The sequence below is a fragment of the Ciconia boyciana genome, chromosome 5 (assembly GCF_034638445.1).
Source record: "Ciconia boyciana chromosome 5, ASM3463844v1, whole genome shotgun sequence".
NCBI classification, from domain to species: domain Eukaryota; kingdom Metazoa; phylum Chordata; class Aves; order Ciconiiformes; family Ciconiidae; genus Ciconia; species Ciconia boyciana.
The window spans coordinates 62,874,555-62,892,957 of NC_132938.1; the positions used below are offsets into that span (position 1 = coordinate 62,874,555).

Consider the following 18,403-nt stretch of genomic DNA (forward strand, 5'->3'; position numbering starts at 1 on the left):
TCTATACTTGATGCCGCCTTTACTTTTTCTCTCTGCCTGCAGCACACAGATGGCCCTTTCCCTGTCTCCGTCCTAAACATCGACAGATGAAAAAGAATTGCAGAGCTGCCTAATGCCTCATCTCTCCAGTGGCTGTGTTAATTTATTCCAGCTATTTGAGGGAAGCATGAATGGCACCCCAGTAAGCCAGCTCAGACTGGTATAAAGGCAGCTGATTTTCCCATCTTCTCTCATGGCCAGTGTATAACTTCTATAGTTTTCAGCTCTGATGTTTCTTCGCTTTTTTTCCCCCTCTCTTTTGAGTCTCAAGCAGCTGGTACTTTGTGAGAACACAGAACTGAGGAGCTACGTAACATGAAACACCCAGCCTGCTTATTCAGTGCCAGTCTTTTTAAACCAAAGCCCATGTTTCAGTGAAATTTGCCTTAGGTCTTGTTTTCTCTCAGCACATTTTAATCAAGCAAAAATCCTATTTCCAGTGAAGAAATCCTGTTACAGCAAACAATCACTACATTGTTTTAATGGACACATCTCTTTCACTTAAGCCTTCATCATCTGCTTTGCCCTCCAATCATGAGCGCGCCCTTAAAAAAAAGTCTTTTCAACATAAAAATGTAGGGCAGATATTGCGACTCAAATTCATATGGATATTCTCTATTTGTTCCAGTTTACAATTTATATTTTTATATCCTCTTCGGATGCTTTAGACACAAATCAGGAGGTCAAAAAGCCTCTCACTGACAAAATGCAATTCCTTCCAGGGTAAACAGAAATTCACTGCAGACTTACTCCTGAAGACCCTAGTCTAAACTCCCACCAACTTTAGAGGATTTGTCTGAATAATGGTTGAGCTGAAACTCTCCAGGAACTCTGAGATTTTGTCCCAGAAACTTTTTAATTTTACCAACCTTTATTCATGCACACCTGGCAGACTCACCCAAAAGAAATGGGCACTGTTTTACTCTTATTTTTTTCACAACCCAACTGTCTTGATTTTGCATAGTTACCAATGCCAAAATGCACTTTGAGAAGGTGTGCTTCAAAGTGCCTATTATCTCTTTTTTTTCTGGGATCTACCTATCTTCCCCTGTCAGGTTGTTGACAGCATCACCAACTACCATTTCACAGCCCTTCGTGGCTGGTCCCATTTCTCCCAGAACATGGAGATCTTCAAACTAGCTACCAAGATTCTTTTTGCACCTTCAATCTAAATTCCCTTCCTATAAGCAGCCCATCAAATCCAACCCTATCGTGAGAATTCAGCGGGATTTCTGAGGATAAGGTTGACCTTTCCGTTCCTCACGTACACCTTGGGTACTTTTTATCAGCTCAGTTATACCTTAGGTGTCTGGAAAGTTGACTTGCTGCCACATCTGAAGGATGGGGAGATGCTAAGGGCATCACCACAAATTCCTGAAGTCAAGGGAAGGCTCTGTAAAGCCTCCCCATAAAGGTTCAGTAATTTTGTAGCTTATTCCTAAAGAGCTTTTTACTCTTTAACCTGAGTACCAATGCCAGCAGTATGAAGGGCATCCAATGTGTCCTCTGCTTGCTTTGACTCTAAAGCAGAATATGGCAGGGCATCCACATCTGCTTTCTTGGCTTTATTGGTTAAAAAAAAGAAAGAAAACCTGCCATGGCAGCACTGCAGAGTGCTGGCAGCATTGAAAAAGTTAATTAGCAACATTGAACTAGACTTCAGGAGACAAGTCTTAATAAGCGCTGCTAAAAATATTACAGTAGTCATTTCCAGAACAAACACAATCAGTGACAGACGAACAAGGAGAGCGATCCAGACCCATGAGCTGCCATGGTGGAGTTATTTTCAGTGGGGAGCAGGAATAAAGGCTGCTCATTTTAAAAACATAGTAGCAAAAAACCAAGCTGGGACATGAAGAAAGCATCCGGGACCCCAGGTCCCAAGCCAAGCTAGTGGCTCTGCAGCCAGGCCAGAGCAGAGCTGCAAGGAGCAGAAGGTGTTTGCACCACATAGGGCCAGCCTTGAGGAATCAGGTGCACAAATATAATCTAAGTTGAGAGGGTAATGCCTTGAGAAGACATCTGGCAGGTTATAATCCTGTTTTGAGGTGGGAGGAGAGGAGGTGGCAGACACAACAGCTCAAAAATAGAACATCCTGGAGTCTCTTGCTGGGCTAAACCCCCAACCCTGTGCAGACCCCCATCGTTGCACGCAAGCCAGCAAAATCTGCTGGCCAACGGATAAATGATGCATTCATCACTAAAAACCATGTGTAAAAATCCAACGCTCAAAAGCTGTCTCTAGGACATGATGCAGTCCCTTCCTCCTGCAAAAGGTGCCCTCGGACATTTGCTACGTGTCACCTCTCACTTCCTGCCTCTGGCAAACAGTTCAGACCCAAAGGGCTGGCACTCTCATAGCTGGCTTTGGTGCAAAGTATTTGCATCAGACTGATAAGCTGTGGTGGATGTCAGCGTGACAACCCGGTGGTCTTGAATTTAATGAAACGACAATTAATCACAACTCCAGACTGATTCCTCAAGTCGAAGAGCTCGCTGCAGAAGAGGAAAAAAGCCGCTATCCTTCATACGCAGTTCATGCTTTTCTGCCCCCTATGCAATCACCCCGCTATCTTCAGTAGTACATCCCATGCTTGCTGCCAGGAACAGCCGCCTCAGCTTTTCAGACATGTTCTTGGCAAGGTGCTTTCCCCCTCCTGGCGTTTGACAGGATTATGAAGTGCCGAAGTCCCTGGCCTCCTTTTGTTTTGAAGCTTGAAAGTGAAGTTTAGCTTAATCATGTTGTCTTTTGCTGCCCTTCCCTTACTTCAACCATCCTGGCTGCCCACCAGCCCAGTCCCCAAGCACTCCCGCTTGCGAGCCTGCGGGAACAGGACCCCAGCCCATGGATATTGGCTGTGACTTCACGGCATTCAGGTCTTACAGCAGATTCCCGTTTGGTTTGCAACGGTAACAACCGATCTCCAAAGAGGATACAGCAGTATCCCGGTTTAGCTCCTGGATGGGTTAGGTCTGCTGTACCATTTTCTCAGGCTGGCTCAAATAGGTGCCTTGTAGTAGGAGGAGGGACTCAAGGAAAAGGAGGGCTCCTCCACCTCCATTTGGTAAGTCTAACTCCTGTTCCACGGTCCTACTGAGAGAAGTACATTTTTATTTAGGAGGAGGGAGCAACCACATATTTATTCGTACTGGAAAGGCACTGAAGATACGCCCGCTGTGGTAACCAAACAGTATTAATATTTATGAAATGCTCCACAATGGCAGCATTTTGAAGCTGAGGAATCTTGCACTTTTTAAGGATTTTTTGTGAGAAGGTAGAGGAAAGAGCTCAAACTCCAGCTTTCCTGACAAAAAGCAGAAATCCCTAATTTCAGAAAAGTGTCCAGTGGTATGATACTTTTTTATCATTTTTAATCAAACACTGCTTTACAAAGAGGGAAAATTTAAAACAGGATAAAAATGAAGAGACAGATCAGGCCTCAAAATGGGGAACAAATGCAATTCTGGATCCCAGCATACCCCATGTAGGTGAAATATCCTCCTGTCCTTCTGAGTTTAAGGTACCAGCTGGACAGCAAATGTAGGTTGAGATGCCAGCTTTGTTATAAAGGATGAAGAGTCTCTGTGCTGCTTTCTTCATCTCCGAACTTAGACATGTCTTTCTATCTTATATAGAAAAAAGGGACTGAAATATTTATAGAATAAATGGGACATGCATATATGGGCAAATATTAGAGGATAAAAGCTAGGGCCCCAGTCACGATACGTGTTTAGCAGAGGCTGCTGAAAGCAAGCACTGATCTCTGAAAACCTCCAGAAACACTGTGCAACCAGCAGCTGTCACTGTAAGCAATGAAGAGGAACAGGAGAGAGAGAGTTAGGGATGCTCCCAGATGGGAGGAAAGCAACTGGAAAAGAAAAACACAGGAGAAGCCCCAATTAAACACTCAGCAGCTCCCTAAAAATGGCCCTTGTCCGCCAGGAGAAGCTGCTCATTAAAAAGGCTCAGCTGGCCTTTTAAAATGCAGCCCGAATTAAACTTCAGAGACAGTAAGCGTGGCTTATCGCAATGGGATCTAGAAGCGATGGCAATTCATATCCCGTGCACAAGTGGTATTTAAGATTCGGCAGCCCTTTTGATGCGTTTCCCAGGCAAGGATGTAAGGCGTTAAAGGCGAGCAGTGCAGGAAGCTGCTTTCAGCTACCTATTAGCACGTGACAGCTTTGAAACGTTCAAGATCCTCTGCCCACTATCCACATTACTCAGCTGTCAAAGGAAAGGCCTCAGATTTATGATGTGAAAATTACATTTTAACGAGGTGTCATATGTGTTTAAAGTTCTTATTCATCACCATACTGCCACATCTTTTACCCAAGACACAAATGCACTTAATTAGCATATTATAAGGACAGAGAGTTCACCTTATCTGCATTGTAAAACTGCTTTAGGAAAAAAACAAAAACAAAAAACAAAAAAAACCCCCAAAACAACCACCCTTACTGAATAAAATGGTTGCAATCACATGTCCAGAGAGCATCCCACAATATTTAACAAAATGTGGAGGATAAAAGTTTGACATGCACCCTCTGAGGTTTTTAAAAAATCATAGATACGGATGGAAGCTTCATAACACATTTGATTACCAGACTGGCAGTCCACAGTGTTAATATGCAATCTGTGGAAGCCACTTAAGCACAATGAGGCTGTATTAGAAGTCCTGTATCATATCACTGTCTTCCTTATGTATTGGGCATATTTATTTATGAATTTCATACATCTATTAAAAACCCCATGTTGTAATGCCTGGGTCTCCTGGACATAATTTAAAAGGGAAGAACAAAACTTCTCCTCGAAAGTAGGAGGTCTGTATTTCCCATGTCACTGGGAACAGCTGCCAGGACATCCAAGTCCCAGACATGCACAGAGGGATCCTTATCCTGGTTCAAGTCCTTCCTTGGACTTCTTCACTGCCGAGCTATAGGACAGGCTCTGGTCCCTACCCCGGTCTAAGCGCTCAGCCAGCATATCCCAAGCCCCTGTGCAACAGCTGCCGGCACTGGCGTGGGGCTCCTCAGCCATTTAAAAGACAAAACTTTCTTCTTCTGGTCTCTCTGCTGCCCAGGAACCCCTACCTGGTGCCCAGCCAGGAGCCATGACCGCCTGGGGAGGTGCAGAGACGCAAAGCTGGGAGACGTGTGTTTGTATGCAGCACAGCACCAGGAAGTGGGATATGAGCACTTTACCTTTTTGGAGAGGAGGATTTGTTGATATTTTCTTGAATTTGTTTACACAGACTGTATCACAAGTGGGTGATGATTAAAACACGTAACTCTGGTGAATATTAAGACTGATTAGGTTGCGGAAAATTTTTCATTCTGTGGATATTTCATTCTGTTGATTCTTTCATTTCCCTCTCTGCACATGTCTAGCAGGGCATATAAAGAAAATAATAACCTGAACACTTTTCTGGGTTCAACTTCTTGAAGAATGTGATGGAAAACACTGCTAGAGTTGCAGTGGTATTCTCACTATCAGTTCAAATTAGCAAACTCAAAAGCAGCTACAAAGAAATAACCCAAAAGCTCAGGAGCGTTTATGGAAAAGCATCCTCCAAAAAACTCATTTAAAGGCCAAACAGCTCAAAGAAAATACACTTCAAAGGCTTTTGGTATCTTCAAGTTCACTTCTTGAAGGTAGACATTAATGACAGTTTTCCTGGGATTTGCAGGCACTGAGGAGTGTTTACTTTCAAAACTGCTTTTGGGATAACTGAAAACAACCCCAGACAAAAGGAAAAAAAAATTGAGCAGGGCAAATCCTTAAAATGCAGCTTTTCCCAATTCTGAGAAAAATAAACAATTGGGTTTAATTCAATCAAGAGCCCTGAATTGCTTCTAGATCAGTTGAATCCAGCTTTGTGCCTCACTTAAGACTTCAGAATATTTTGTCTTCCCTGGTACCTCCAGCTGCTACGGAAGCTGAGCACAGAAACTCCTGGTTTTGACACTCATTTACTCCGAGGAGTAAAAGCCCATTTTTCCAAACAGCGGGCAATAGAAGCTCTGCGATAGTGAAGGTCTCAAATATGTACCAAACCTACATGCACAAACATGCACCTTTATGCAAAGAGTGAGAGGATGTGATGCTTGCCTTTCCTATAAGCTAAGCGACTCCTGCCTCCTCCCATTTTCCCTGGATGGTTTGGGAAAAGACTGAAAATGTTTGATTCTAAGTGAACTGGAGACCCCAGCACCTGTTTTTTATTTCAGATATCCTTGAAATGTATGATACCAAAGATTTCAAATATGTTTCAAATATGTTACTGGCTATTTAGGTAGCTAAATATATCACTTTTCTTGTTACAATCAGTTTTTGGTTTTAAGAGCTCTTCTCCTAAAACTTCACCCTTAATTGTTTTTTAACAACCAATTTGTTCGACTCATCAATTTTACAATCTTTCTTTTATTTTCTAATTAAGCAGATATTGTTTACATATTTTGCTACTCAAACTGTAACCCTATGGAAAATGGCTGCATTGAACATTGCCTTGCTCTAAACAGAAAAACACTGGTGATTTAGGAAGAGAAGAGGGGAAACACATATCCACAATCCACTCTGTAAAAAAATAAATAACTAAATAAGCAAATAAAAATATCCTGGGTCTTCACTGCTTTCCTAGTGTTGCACCGGCTCCTGTTCTGCTCTTTGGTGGAGGAGCTGGGTTTAAGCCAGCCATATATTTAGTATTATATATAAAGCAATGCAGCATGAAATTTGGTGCTAACCAGAAAATGTGTTGCACTGAGCTTGGAAGAGAAAGAGTCACGTAGACCTGGTCTCCTGGATCCTCTCTGCAAAAAAACCTGGTGTCAGGCAAGCGTTTGCTCACCCATTCAATTCAAAATCAGTGCTTCTATTTGACTGACTCATAAAATAATGTTCCCACTAATCAGGCTGTGCAGGTAATGGAGCAGTAAACTCCCTCTGCAAAGGTATTTTTCTTCACTTTGAAATGCCTTGGCCCGTTCGAGCTGTCTCATTGAGAATTTCATTTGCTGTCAGAGCAGTCCTCTCAAAAGTCCTCTAAACCCGTAAAACAGTGAGGTAATGGGATCCTTATGCATTACTGCCAAAAAGGAAATCCTGGCAATTTTCAGAGAAGAGAAACGTATGTAAAATTGAGCTTTGTGCCCACATTACAAAGCTATCAAAAACTGCACGAAAGGAACATCAGAGAAGGCTCAGCAGATTCCCTAACACCAGCTTAACCCTCTCATGTCCACTACCCAAAGCCAAAAACAGCTCCAGCTTTCCATCTGAGGCACAGGGGGATTTTAAATTCTCATCCAAACATGAGTGAAGTTAAAGGGGCTTCAAACCAGAGTGACACAAGGACAAATCAAATCCTTGCACCTCACAGACTTTCAGCCCTCTGCAACGTTTTCACCTGCTCTCCCATCTCACCAGCTTAGACTAGGAAAAAGGGGAGAACTGTTTGTTTTTTTATAGGAAAGTACAAAATCTGGGTTTTTCACTGATTATGGCTTTTTTTATTAAAGATGCTATTACCGACAACGGTCACCACATGAATACCTGGAATAATACCTGCTATAATACCTGGAAATAATTCACTGAAAAGAAAACTGTGAAATAGAAGGGACGCAATTGATTTTCACTCCTTGGGGATAACCAATAGCTCACAAATTGCTCTGCTTCACTCCACCACTCAGAAAGTACATGCTCATCATTAAGTTGGGAGAACGAGAAGCATTACTTAATTTTTTGCTCATCTGAGATCTTGCAGAGGTCAACATCATTGAAAATGTCCCTGGCTCCTCTCTTAACAGTTACTCAGTTTTGTTCATCTGCCTCTTCAAGATTTCCTTCTCCTCTTCCTTACATTTTTGTACAAAAACGAGAAATTCACTGCCATTTTACTGGTTTTATTCCATTGCTCCCCAGATTTTCATATCCACAGTTTCTTTCATCATCTCTTGATCCATTTTTTGTATGGATAACAGGCTGCACACAGGAAAAGAAAAAGAAAAGCTCAGCGACAGAAACCTTTTGACTTCTCTTTTGCAATCTGAAGACCTGAATCCACTCATCCACTTCCGAGTTTCTTATAAACAAAAAAGAAAGTTTTGGGAATAGCCATGTTACAAATCAAATAGTTTACTGTCCAAATTATATTAATTCTGCCTTTTGTCTTACTTTTTCAGCCTTTCTGAAGTACACAGTCCACCATAGGAACTACCTGATAATTATGCCAACATCACATACAGCAGTAACCATTTGAATGTGATTGAGCAAACAGTTTGGAAATTCTTGCACCGTTATATGAGTTTGACCACAATCTAGGCTAAGTCATGTTATTAATAAAGTGGCAACTGTGAACCTAATGCTTGCAAAAGAATGAAGAAGTTGGTAAAGTTAAGTGAATATAACCCAACTAAGTAATTACTGGCATAATTTCTAACAGGAAAAAAGGTGGAAAAGCTGGGAATCCTCTGGGGGCCACATGCTCCTCTCTTAGAGAACGTATAGTAAGTCATAGTAAGTCATGAAATGCTTTTAAAAAAAAGATCACCTTTAAAGAAAATAAACCAATAATTTGGAGGATTTTGTTGTTGATTCCCCTCTTGACTCTAGACACACACTTGTGGGTGCATGCTCATGTATGCAATTAGTGGCGGCTTCCCTAAACACCCCAAACTCCCCCAGCTTAATGGAATGAAGTCATTTAAACCAGCTGGCAGTTCTCCCCCAGCTGTTTGCAGCAACAGCATTTTCCACGCTTTGTTTTGCCAAAATTCCTGCAGAAGGGAAGATGATCCGACGTATGGAAAATTCAATTAAGGAGAAAAGAGTGCTACCCTCTGATGTGAACAACAGCATGGACATTTGGAGACTGTTTCAGGTTAGTTATGGGTAACACACTCCTTTCTCCATTTCATTTAAAACTAAGATTAAAAAAACCTATTCTGCATGTATTAATGTCTGAATATCCATCATAGGTCTTGTGGTGGGGCTTAATTTACTGAAACACAGGCAGATCAGTAAGACAGGAGTGTACTTCCATTTTACACCCTATTTGCAAGAAAAATAGAAAGCCCAATTCAGATTTTGGCTCAGTATTAAAACCCTTACCTGCTCTGCTGTCCAGCGGGCCAAAATCCAAGGAATATTTCACGACGTGATAGTTGTTCCATACGTAAAGGAGGTTGTCCCGGGGATTATAATCCACAGCAGCAATGTACTGGTAGGAGTTTGGAAAGGGCACATCCACCATGCTATCCTTGCTTTGGTCAGTGTTATAAATGTAGTCTATTTTATTCCCTGTGGCTTCATTGTCGTCATCTTCATACACAGACTTCACCACATATAAAATCCCACAGATCATGAAGGCGTTAGAAGCTGACCTCTTGTCATAGGCAGTATCCCACGTCCCTTCAATCCTTAACGTGTAAGGGTTTAACTGGCTAATGACTATTTTGCCATTATTTTGTTCTGTTGCATAGATTACCCACAGCCCATTCTCATCCACAGCCAGGTCTATATCAGACTTGCCTCCCCAGCGATAGGGAGAGGTGTCATGGTAATTTGCATTAGCTATGATAGCCTCCCCGCTTTTTATCCTTGTCCGTAAGTCAAACTTGACTATGTTCCTGGTTCGTTCCTTGTTGAAGAACAAAGCCCCGTCATACACCACGAACCCTGTGCCATCCACCCGGTGCGGCAGTTTGTAGGTTGTGGTTGGCCTCCCGGCAATGAAGTCGTCTTTGGAGGAGTACTCCGTCAGTGTGTCCGTCCGATACGGCGTCCAGGGCATGTAGTAGATTTTGTCAGATGCCTGCAGAGGGTCCTTGCACCAGGCACCAGACTGGTGGTCAGATTCGAATAAGTGTTCACTCTGGTATACTCCTTTCAGCAGTCCAGGGCAAAGAAAAACTGTCAGAGGAGAAAAGAATTTAAGAAAAAAAACCAAAGTTAATGATAGTCGGGGAGTGGTTGGCCAAAATGTCTCAACAGCTTCTACTTCTGGAGCAGAGGACACTCGAGATCAGAGGAAACCCAAGAGCAATACCTTGTAGCTGGAGACTAGCATTCCCGCTAGCCATGTCTCTAGAACAAGATTTGCTCCACCAAACCGATTTTTTTTTTCACTGCTTTTTCTATCAACTGTGGCTCATTTTCTTATTGCTTTTAAAATCTATTTTTACAGGTGTATTTACTTGGACCACTCGCCTTTGTAAACTCTGAAATGAATATGTGCCCCCAAAGGATTTCTGGGTTTGTATTTCCAGATTATATTCTGCAGTGAATCTGTACCTAGTAGGTGAAGGGGTGAACTCCCAGGGAATTGATCCACATATTTATTTGAACAGTCCACAGAAGAGTGGCCTAGAAATGGAAATAAGAGAAAGAAATTCCCATCCTTACAGCCCAAACGATATTACGTATTTGAAGGGTACCAACAGCAAAGCACAGGCAAATCCCTTAGCAACTTAGAAGAGTGTTTAAAGCAAAGGGAGCGGGGGGAACACCCATCTACAGATCTGTAGTATAACTAGAAATGAGGCTTTCAAAGCTGCTACAGGACACACGAAACATGCAGCCCACACAATTAAAAACGAAAGACGTATGAACGCTGAAAAGAAAAGACAAGGAAGGAAGGAAGGAAGAAAGGAAAGAAGGAAGGAAAAGAATAAAGTTCACTGGAGAGGAACCCAAGGTCTAGATTTTAATCAGTTAAAAAATGTCCTGTTAAATATAGTAGTAATTCAAACTTAAAAACATATACTTTATATTGTTACATGAGAGGAGCACAGAGGAGCAGTTTGACTAACCAGGGTGCTTTGCTGCTCAGACTTCGGGGCGGGCTGAGAGGGGCCAGGGCATGCCCAGTGCCCAGGAGGAGGCTTGGCCAGTGCCCAGCTGACCTTGGCATCACAGGAATGCCAACGCCAAGAGGCCGGCTGGCTGGAGGGGGAGACAAAAGGAGGGATGCTCCAGAGCAAAACTGGCTCGCTTGGCCCTCGTCATCCCCGGTAGCACACTCCTGACCTGGAGGTGCTGCACACGCTTTGGGGGGAGAATATTTGTTGGTTATTTGTAATGCTGATCTCCATGAGCATGAGTAGTACAATAACTGTGACGATGGGATGGGCAGCAGGGAGGCGTGAAGAGGTATCCCACCACACGCTTCTGGTAGCGCGGGGCTGGCAGATGGGATCCCACGTTCGTGCTCCCTGCTTGGAGCATAACCAGTTATTTTCAGAAATGCAGAAACTGATAATATCCTCTGGAAAGCGAGACAGGAGGAAAATCAGATTTAGTAACTGGTGTAAAAGGATGTTGCTCTATTGGACTCTAAGTAACCACCTAGAGTTGCTGACAAATGGGTGCCATTTCCAAGAGGCTTTTATGGCATAATTAGATATACTTACGCACATACGTATGTATGCACACTTTCCAAATTCTTTGGGGCAGGAGAAGAGTGAGTTATGTAAACCTTTGTACAGAAATTTAATGAAAAAAAGTGGCACTGGTAAAAACTTTTCAGCAAAAATGAGTTATCTGGTGAAGTTGAGCAGCAGAGATACTAAATAAACTTTAACAAAAAAGTAGTGAGAATTAATGACAAAGTATTTCAACTAAAACGTTAAACTGTTAAATAACTTAGCCTATACATAAGTAATATATATATATAATTTGAAAGGTATTTAATTACCTTTTTGTTCCACTTCTATTGTAGAGAGAGAGGTAAAGAGAGAAAGGAGAAAAGAGAATAGATTAATGGTACTGTATTGGCCAGGTACTTTTCTTTACCTCTTTCATATGAAAAGGAAGCTTCATTAATTTACTTTAGTACGTGAACATTTTATATATATATAAAAAGCCTTTTCTCTGATATACACTGGATAATATGCAGACAAGCTGAACAAAATACAGATAAATTTTAACTTTACAAAAATCTTTAAGAAGAAAAAAAACCCCAACACCTGGGACATACCAAGCCCCCTGAACTATTTGAGATACCTCGTCAGCAGCAGCCTTAGGCGAGTTTCATAGAGCAAAATGAAATACCCATACACTGAAATATCACTGATACAGATTTATGTATAGAATAAAAACTCCAGGGAGAAACTTTATAGAATATACATCTTCATATATTTCGCCAAAATCCTGTAAAACTGAGATCCCTGCTTTAAGCAGGAGAATATTCCCTTATGACATGAATAGAGAACTTAGGAGAGTCAAATGAAGCACATTGGTGGATGTTTGCACAGTCCTGTCCTACATCTCGGAGAAACAAGCTTTAGTAGGACTTGGAAAAAAACATTTTAAATATTGTAATACTTACATGATTTATAAGATCCCAAAGACTTATAATGTTAACAAGTTAAAAATATCCAAGCACTATTTAAAAAGCCCAACCCCAGAACTTGCTGGATATTTTTATGTGAATTATTCACCATGCATGATAATGCTGCTGAAGAGGCTGCGTCCCTTCGGACAAAGCCCCTTGCAGTCAGAATAAATAAATAAACGCAGTGCATTTATTAATTACTAAACTCTCAGTACCAGTTTCTACAGCTAACAGCCTCCTGTGAGAGGCCTTGGGAGCCCTCATCCAAAAGCCCCCTGCAGTTGTGGCACAGACTCCTTCTTCCAGGATGGTGGGGCCCCAAACAGCTTCTGCACCCCCAGCCCTGGGGTTTGCTGGGTCTGCCAGGCCTCTTCCCTGAAGGTGTAGGAGAAGACAGGACCCGTAAAATATCACTGAGAGAGAAGTGAGAACCTGCCAGCAAAACAGTATGGTTTTGACAGCTGAGAGATCTCTGTTCAGAGAAGTGAGAAAGGAATGCAAAAGTATGCACGCGCGCTTTGTTTTTGCCTGCCCACAGTTCACTCTGGCCCCTTCCAGACCGAGACACTTGCCAAAGGACTGTCCTCTGGTGCTGGGACTGCAAACCCCTTTGCATTCAAAAGTCTCATTTATTTGGATGGGAAACTGCAGGCTCAATGGAAGAATGATTTCAGGATAACACTGCAAATGCATTGGCTAGACATGTGGATCTGTACTTTGCCGTGCGGAGAGCCGTACATCCAGAGCCAACTGCTGCTCCCAAAATGAACATTTCCAAAATTAACCAGCCTTTTATACCTGGGCTTTGATTCAGGCTCCTTTCTACCTTCTAACAGGTTAAGGTTAAAGGCAACTGTTTTCACCATGTGGCTGTCAGGGCTCTAGAGAGAAGAGGTGATGCATTTCAGTGCAAGCACCTGGTTTTGCAAAGGAAAGAGCCAGCAAGATTAAAAGGCACCAGACCCAGCAACTGGAGAAACCCACACAGCAATTGCTCTCCCCATCCCAGGCTGTATCTGGCCGCAGTTAAGTAAGGTAGTGAGAAAAACATTCAATGTCCCCTGCAAAAGCAAGAAAGCAACACAACAGATCCTCAAATGTATGGCTTCACACTGATTCTTCTGGCTGATGGTATACTGTACCTCTGGCAGCATAGAAGGTAGTAATTTACATTTCCAAATGATCAAAAGCTTTTGTAATGCACTCGAACAACAGTGTGATATTGTAAAGCAGGAAGAGAGAAGCTTCTGCAGGAGATAATATATTTGTGACCAGCTGAGCTGGGTGACCTGAAGCATTGATTATGCTTATCCTGAATAGCTCATATGTGTTATTAGTGGTCAGTACCATATCTAGCTCTCTTATAATTCCAGACATGGTACGTGTTTTTGTCACCTCCTGCATGGTGCTTTCCATTGTATGTATCCCAAATACGTATTTTCTCCTGCTGATTTAAGACTTAATGCTTTTGAATTTCAGTAACTACTCAGCTTATATTGGGACATCATATTATTTGAACAGGTTGCATGGGAAGCTGGGAGGATTTAGCTCATTGAGCAATATTAAAAGGAAGGGTCTAATTAGGGTCTGATTATCCCTTCAATTATGCAACATATCACTGCAAAACTGTCTTCATAAAGTATTGGAAAAATTTTTAAAATTTTGCCCAATTACAGACATTTTTACATCTCTGCAACCCCTGTGCCAGTCCACAGAATTTAAATACTGCTTATAGCACAGGAGGCACCTTACCTTCCTACATGGCTCTACAGAAAAAGCACACATACACAGTTATTTCTCTTACAGTGAGATGTTTCGCTCCTGCTATTGCTGCATTGGAGCAGAACAAGGGTATTTCACCTCGATTTCCTACACCAGTTGCAGGCCAGTGCCGTTGTCTTCAACAGTGCTAGAGGCTCGAAGGAAATCAAGAACCACGTGCCAGGTCTGAGGGGAGTTACAAACAAGACTTTCCATGTACCCTGATTTTCTTCCGTTTCTTTGGACAGAAGAAAAACCGAGGCCAATATGCGATCATCGGCCACTACAGCCTTCCCCCGCTGTGCCTGGAGCTGAGCGATCAGGCAGATTCCTGCCACCCATTCATAGAAATCGCACAAACAAATTAATTAAATGCTCTTAGTACTGCTGAGTTGAGGCTCTGAAAATACACTCTTAATTTCTGGCACAATTAACACTTGAACAAGATTAACCGCTCATTTTCTTACCACCACATTGAGTTGCACTCAACTATTTAAGACACAAGCATGCAGTGGCAGAGTCCTGTAGAGAGCTCTCCCTGGCACTGCTTCAAACCTACAACAGGAGCACAAAACTCCTGGAAAAAAATTATCTGAGTAGGGAGGATGTTAAAAGGCAATTGCAAAAAGTAGGTAAAAAGTTGTGCCTTGTACTTGTCCAGCTGTTTTTTTTCAGGACAGATGTTTAATAGCAGAATAAGTGACATTCACTCCTTATTCCCGTCCTTCACAGGTCAAACTGATTTAATATACAGAGACTCAAGTGTTAAGGAGTCTTACTAAAGGACTAAGAAAGCAGGTTTTTGAGGCTGACCTTAGTAGCACAAGATGCAGTGTCTCAGCCATGCTGAGGGTGCTTCAGGCCAGATGTGGCTAACCACTGCTTCTCACCTCCATCAACCAGCTTGACCAGATGCATGGGAAGGTGAAGCCGAAAGTGATCATGGCACTAGGGAACCAACTAGGGAGAAACATCCCCAGAAGACACAGCACTGGCCTTGTGCCCTGCCCTGACACATGACCCATGGTGCAAGATGGTGGCCATCACATAGCTGACTCACCACTTGGCCCTGAGCCCTGTTGCGCTGGACTTGACCATTGAATTCCTGCTAATGATAAAATGAAGTCTGGAAGGTGCCTTGCGCCAGGGATCCTCATACGAGGACGGTCTGGGATCTACAGCCTTTTCTTTCTTTCTCTAATCCCTAGACCCCAAGCTCCTATGCCAGCCTTGTGCCAACAGCAAAGCATCCACAATTCTCTCAGCCTTTGACTTGAGGGCTTCCCTATAGCACCCACAGAGAGCTCTCCCAATTTACGTGTTTCTCCCCAACACACACACACCACCTGTGGGTTTTCAGTTGAATGGGAACACATTTGGGAAGCTGCAAACATAGCAAGGCACCCCAAAGCGAGTCCACATAGAACCTGCTCAGAGATGAAGGCGCTCTTCTTTTTAGAAGACATGCTGGAGTCTCGGTGTTCCTCTACTAAAAGAAGATTAAAGTAGACAAGAGGCCTGTTTAATATTCTGTGCCTCAAAGCACATGTCGATAACAGATTTCCTTTTAGCTATCACAATAGAAAGCGGTAGTCTAGACAACCAGGCAATATACAGGCAAGGGCGGCATCAGATTCACAGCACGTCCAGCGTGGTGGATCATTGATGACAGGACCCCGTAGTCAGTGCTAGAGAAACTCTGTCCTCTAGGCTGTAGGAAAATCTGCTGTTGGGTAGGATGTATTTCCAGTCATGCTAATAGTAATAGGGCGCATGAGGTCCTGAGCAGTTTCTCTTCCCAACATCTAAAATCTAAAAAAGTGGTTGAGGTCCCTGAGGAAATGTGGCAGTTGACAGATCAGAGGCAACATGTGAGTGGGGCACAGATACTTCAGGAGGCTTATCAGCTTCTCACTCGTTCCTCTGGTTCCCTATCCCAGCACCCTTCAAGTGAAGCTGAAGAGGACCACACCTGTATGCGTTTCAAATCCATGGTGCTTTACCATTGGGAAGCGCAGGTGGTACGTAGACAGATCCCAATGGGGAAGCACAGTTGGAGGAAAGCTGAACTCTGCAGCAGCAGATCTAAAATAAATATATCTAAACCCAGGAAATGAAAACATGAAAATACTCTTCTTTTATTAATTTGTACTTAAAGCACACTCAAACCCCCACATACAGTTTGCCAGAACAGTTAGAGAGCTAGCTCAGCATTTATATGACACAAGCTGTTTTAGCAACCTAAAGTTCAAAACGCTGCGTAAGTACCCATCTCTGCTTCATTTTCTTCTCCTGACACATAATTAAAATGACAAAAGAGACCACATAGCCAAGCTCAGGGCTCACTCTGTGCAGCACAGACACAAACCAAAGCACATGCCACCATTTCTCTCATCCACCTGCTCCTTCTAGGAAAGCCTGGGGTCCCACTACAGCAAGCTGTAGCCAGCAGAACGTCAGATGACATTTTGCCTCTAGGCAAAGGAAAAGCAACAGCAATACAGTGGTCTTTGGTCTCAGTCTCTTCATTGCAACTGTCCTCGCTACAGAAGACATGGTGACCACCCTCCATCCCCATCTGCCACATCAAGGTGCCCCCAAGCCAGAATTTAGCTCCAGTCCCGTTAGACCCAGTAAGGCACTCATTTTATGAGCTTTTAATGTGAAAAGTTTTAACATGCAACAGGGGAAGCCCTCTTGGGTCTTGGCTCAGGAGCAAGCACAGAGAATGGGAGAATTAGGTTTTCTAAGACTACTTTGCAAATATGTACTGTTGCTATCTTCCCATTTTTGCCACCTAGTCTCACTATACTATGATTTTTAATTTCTTTTTTCCCCTCAACATGACAGGTTTTCTAGAAATCATTTCCCTTCCCTTTCAGAGCAATAACAATGTCAGCTTCCTTTGGCAAGGTACAATAAATAAATACATAACAGAATGCACTTTGTGCCCCGCCACTGCTTTACCTGGGGGATCTTCACTTGTGCCAAGGGCAAGCGCGTACATGCATTTAAATGGGGAACAAGACCCCACTAACATCAACTGGCTTTGGAGTCCAAGAGCAACCTGACACTTGAATGTAAAGCGCTCAGACTTTAATTCTCCAGCCAGGGGAATGAAGAAATTATTATCAATTATATTGCCATGTATTAACTTTCTTGCGGCTGCCAATTTCTGTTATGAAAGAACCACACGGAACTTCAAGCCTCTCCATTGCAGTTCTCCACCAGACCAAAACTTTCTGCAATCCATGTTTTAAAGTTTGTTTAGGTTTAAATGATTATAATGGTGGGACCCACTTAGTCTGTAGCGTTATTTATATTTCCAAGAAAATTTAAGGTTTCAGTAAACACTGTACTTCCCTCTTTTTGACTGTACGCACCTGTGCATGCACATTATACTCCCTCCCATAAGGCTGGGAAAAAAAAGCCTTTATTTATTGCACAGGAAAAATGCTTGCATTTTACAGCAAATGAAGTGCTAATCCTTCATTTAATAAAAGGGAGGAATCATCTCACTTGCTCCGTTTCCAAATTATATTTTTCATATAATACCCAGGCATCAGTGAACAAAGGTACTCTACAAGTGCCTTGCATTACAATGGCTTCATGTAACACATTCCCAAAATTATCACCTCTTAATTAATTTCACTGCGAAGTATGGAGACTGGAAATGTCAATAATCCATAAATGCTTTCACAAACCACAACCTAAATTAGATCCTTAAATATGGTATCTATGGATTTGCAGAAATCAAAGCTGTCGTTTTTCATAAGTGGATTTTTTTTCCCTTAGATTTCCATTCATCTGATAAATTTGTGAAACCTTTCAAACCATTAATTTGGGCTTCCTTAAAATGTCAGTGCTTTCAGTCTGCTTTTTAATACATAATAACTAAATTTAATAGATGTTCACTAAAATAACACTAAAGATTATTAATGTTAAAACACCTGTCAGTGTAACTTAGAGTCATCAGGACCCAGGAAACCACTAATATACATTAACTCTTGTCCACTAGAGGTTTCTGTGATATGAAGAAAGTTATGGTTTCCTACAAAATTGCCTTGTGTATTACAGATCAAACTTCAGGCTATTTTGGGAGGAAGCCATCTTTTTGTTAGAGATTCATGTAATGAATGACAGGCATCAGAGGCCCTCAAATGGACTCTCCCCCAAACCCGAGAAATAACAAATGCTTTTCCATGGCACTGTCCTGTCGAGGCCAATTTTCTAGGAGCTTAAATATTATGACCTCATTTCCTAATTTT

At 42.3% G+C, this 18,403-nt stretch overlaps 1 protein-coding gene across 1 annotated transcript in view; it reads right to left on the reverse strand.

Annotated features, from left to right (window-relative positions):
* ADGRL3 (adhesion G protein-coupled receptor L3) overlaps window positions 1-18,403 on the reverse strand; it is a 516,059-nt gene that overhangs the window by 168,855 nt on the left and 328,801 nt on the right. Inside the window, exon 6 of the mRNA XM_072862688.1 lies at window positions 9,152-9,952. Coding sequence (XP_072718789.1) covers window positions 9,152-9,952 — 801 coding nt within the window. The remainder of the gene's footprint in view (window positions 1-9,151; window positions 9,953-18,403) is intronic.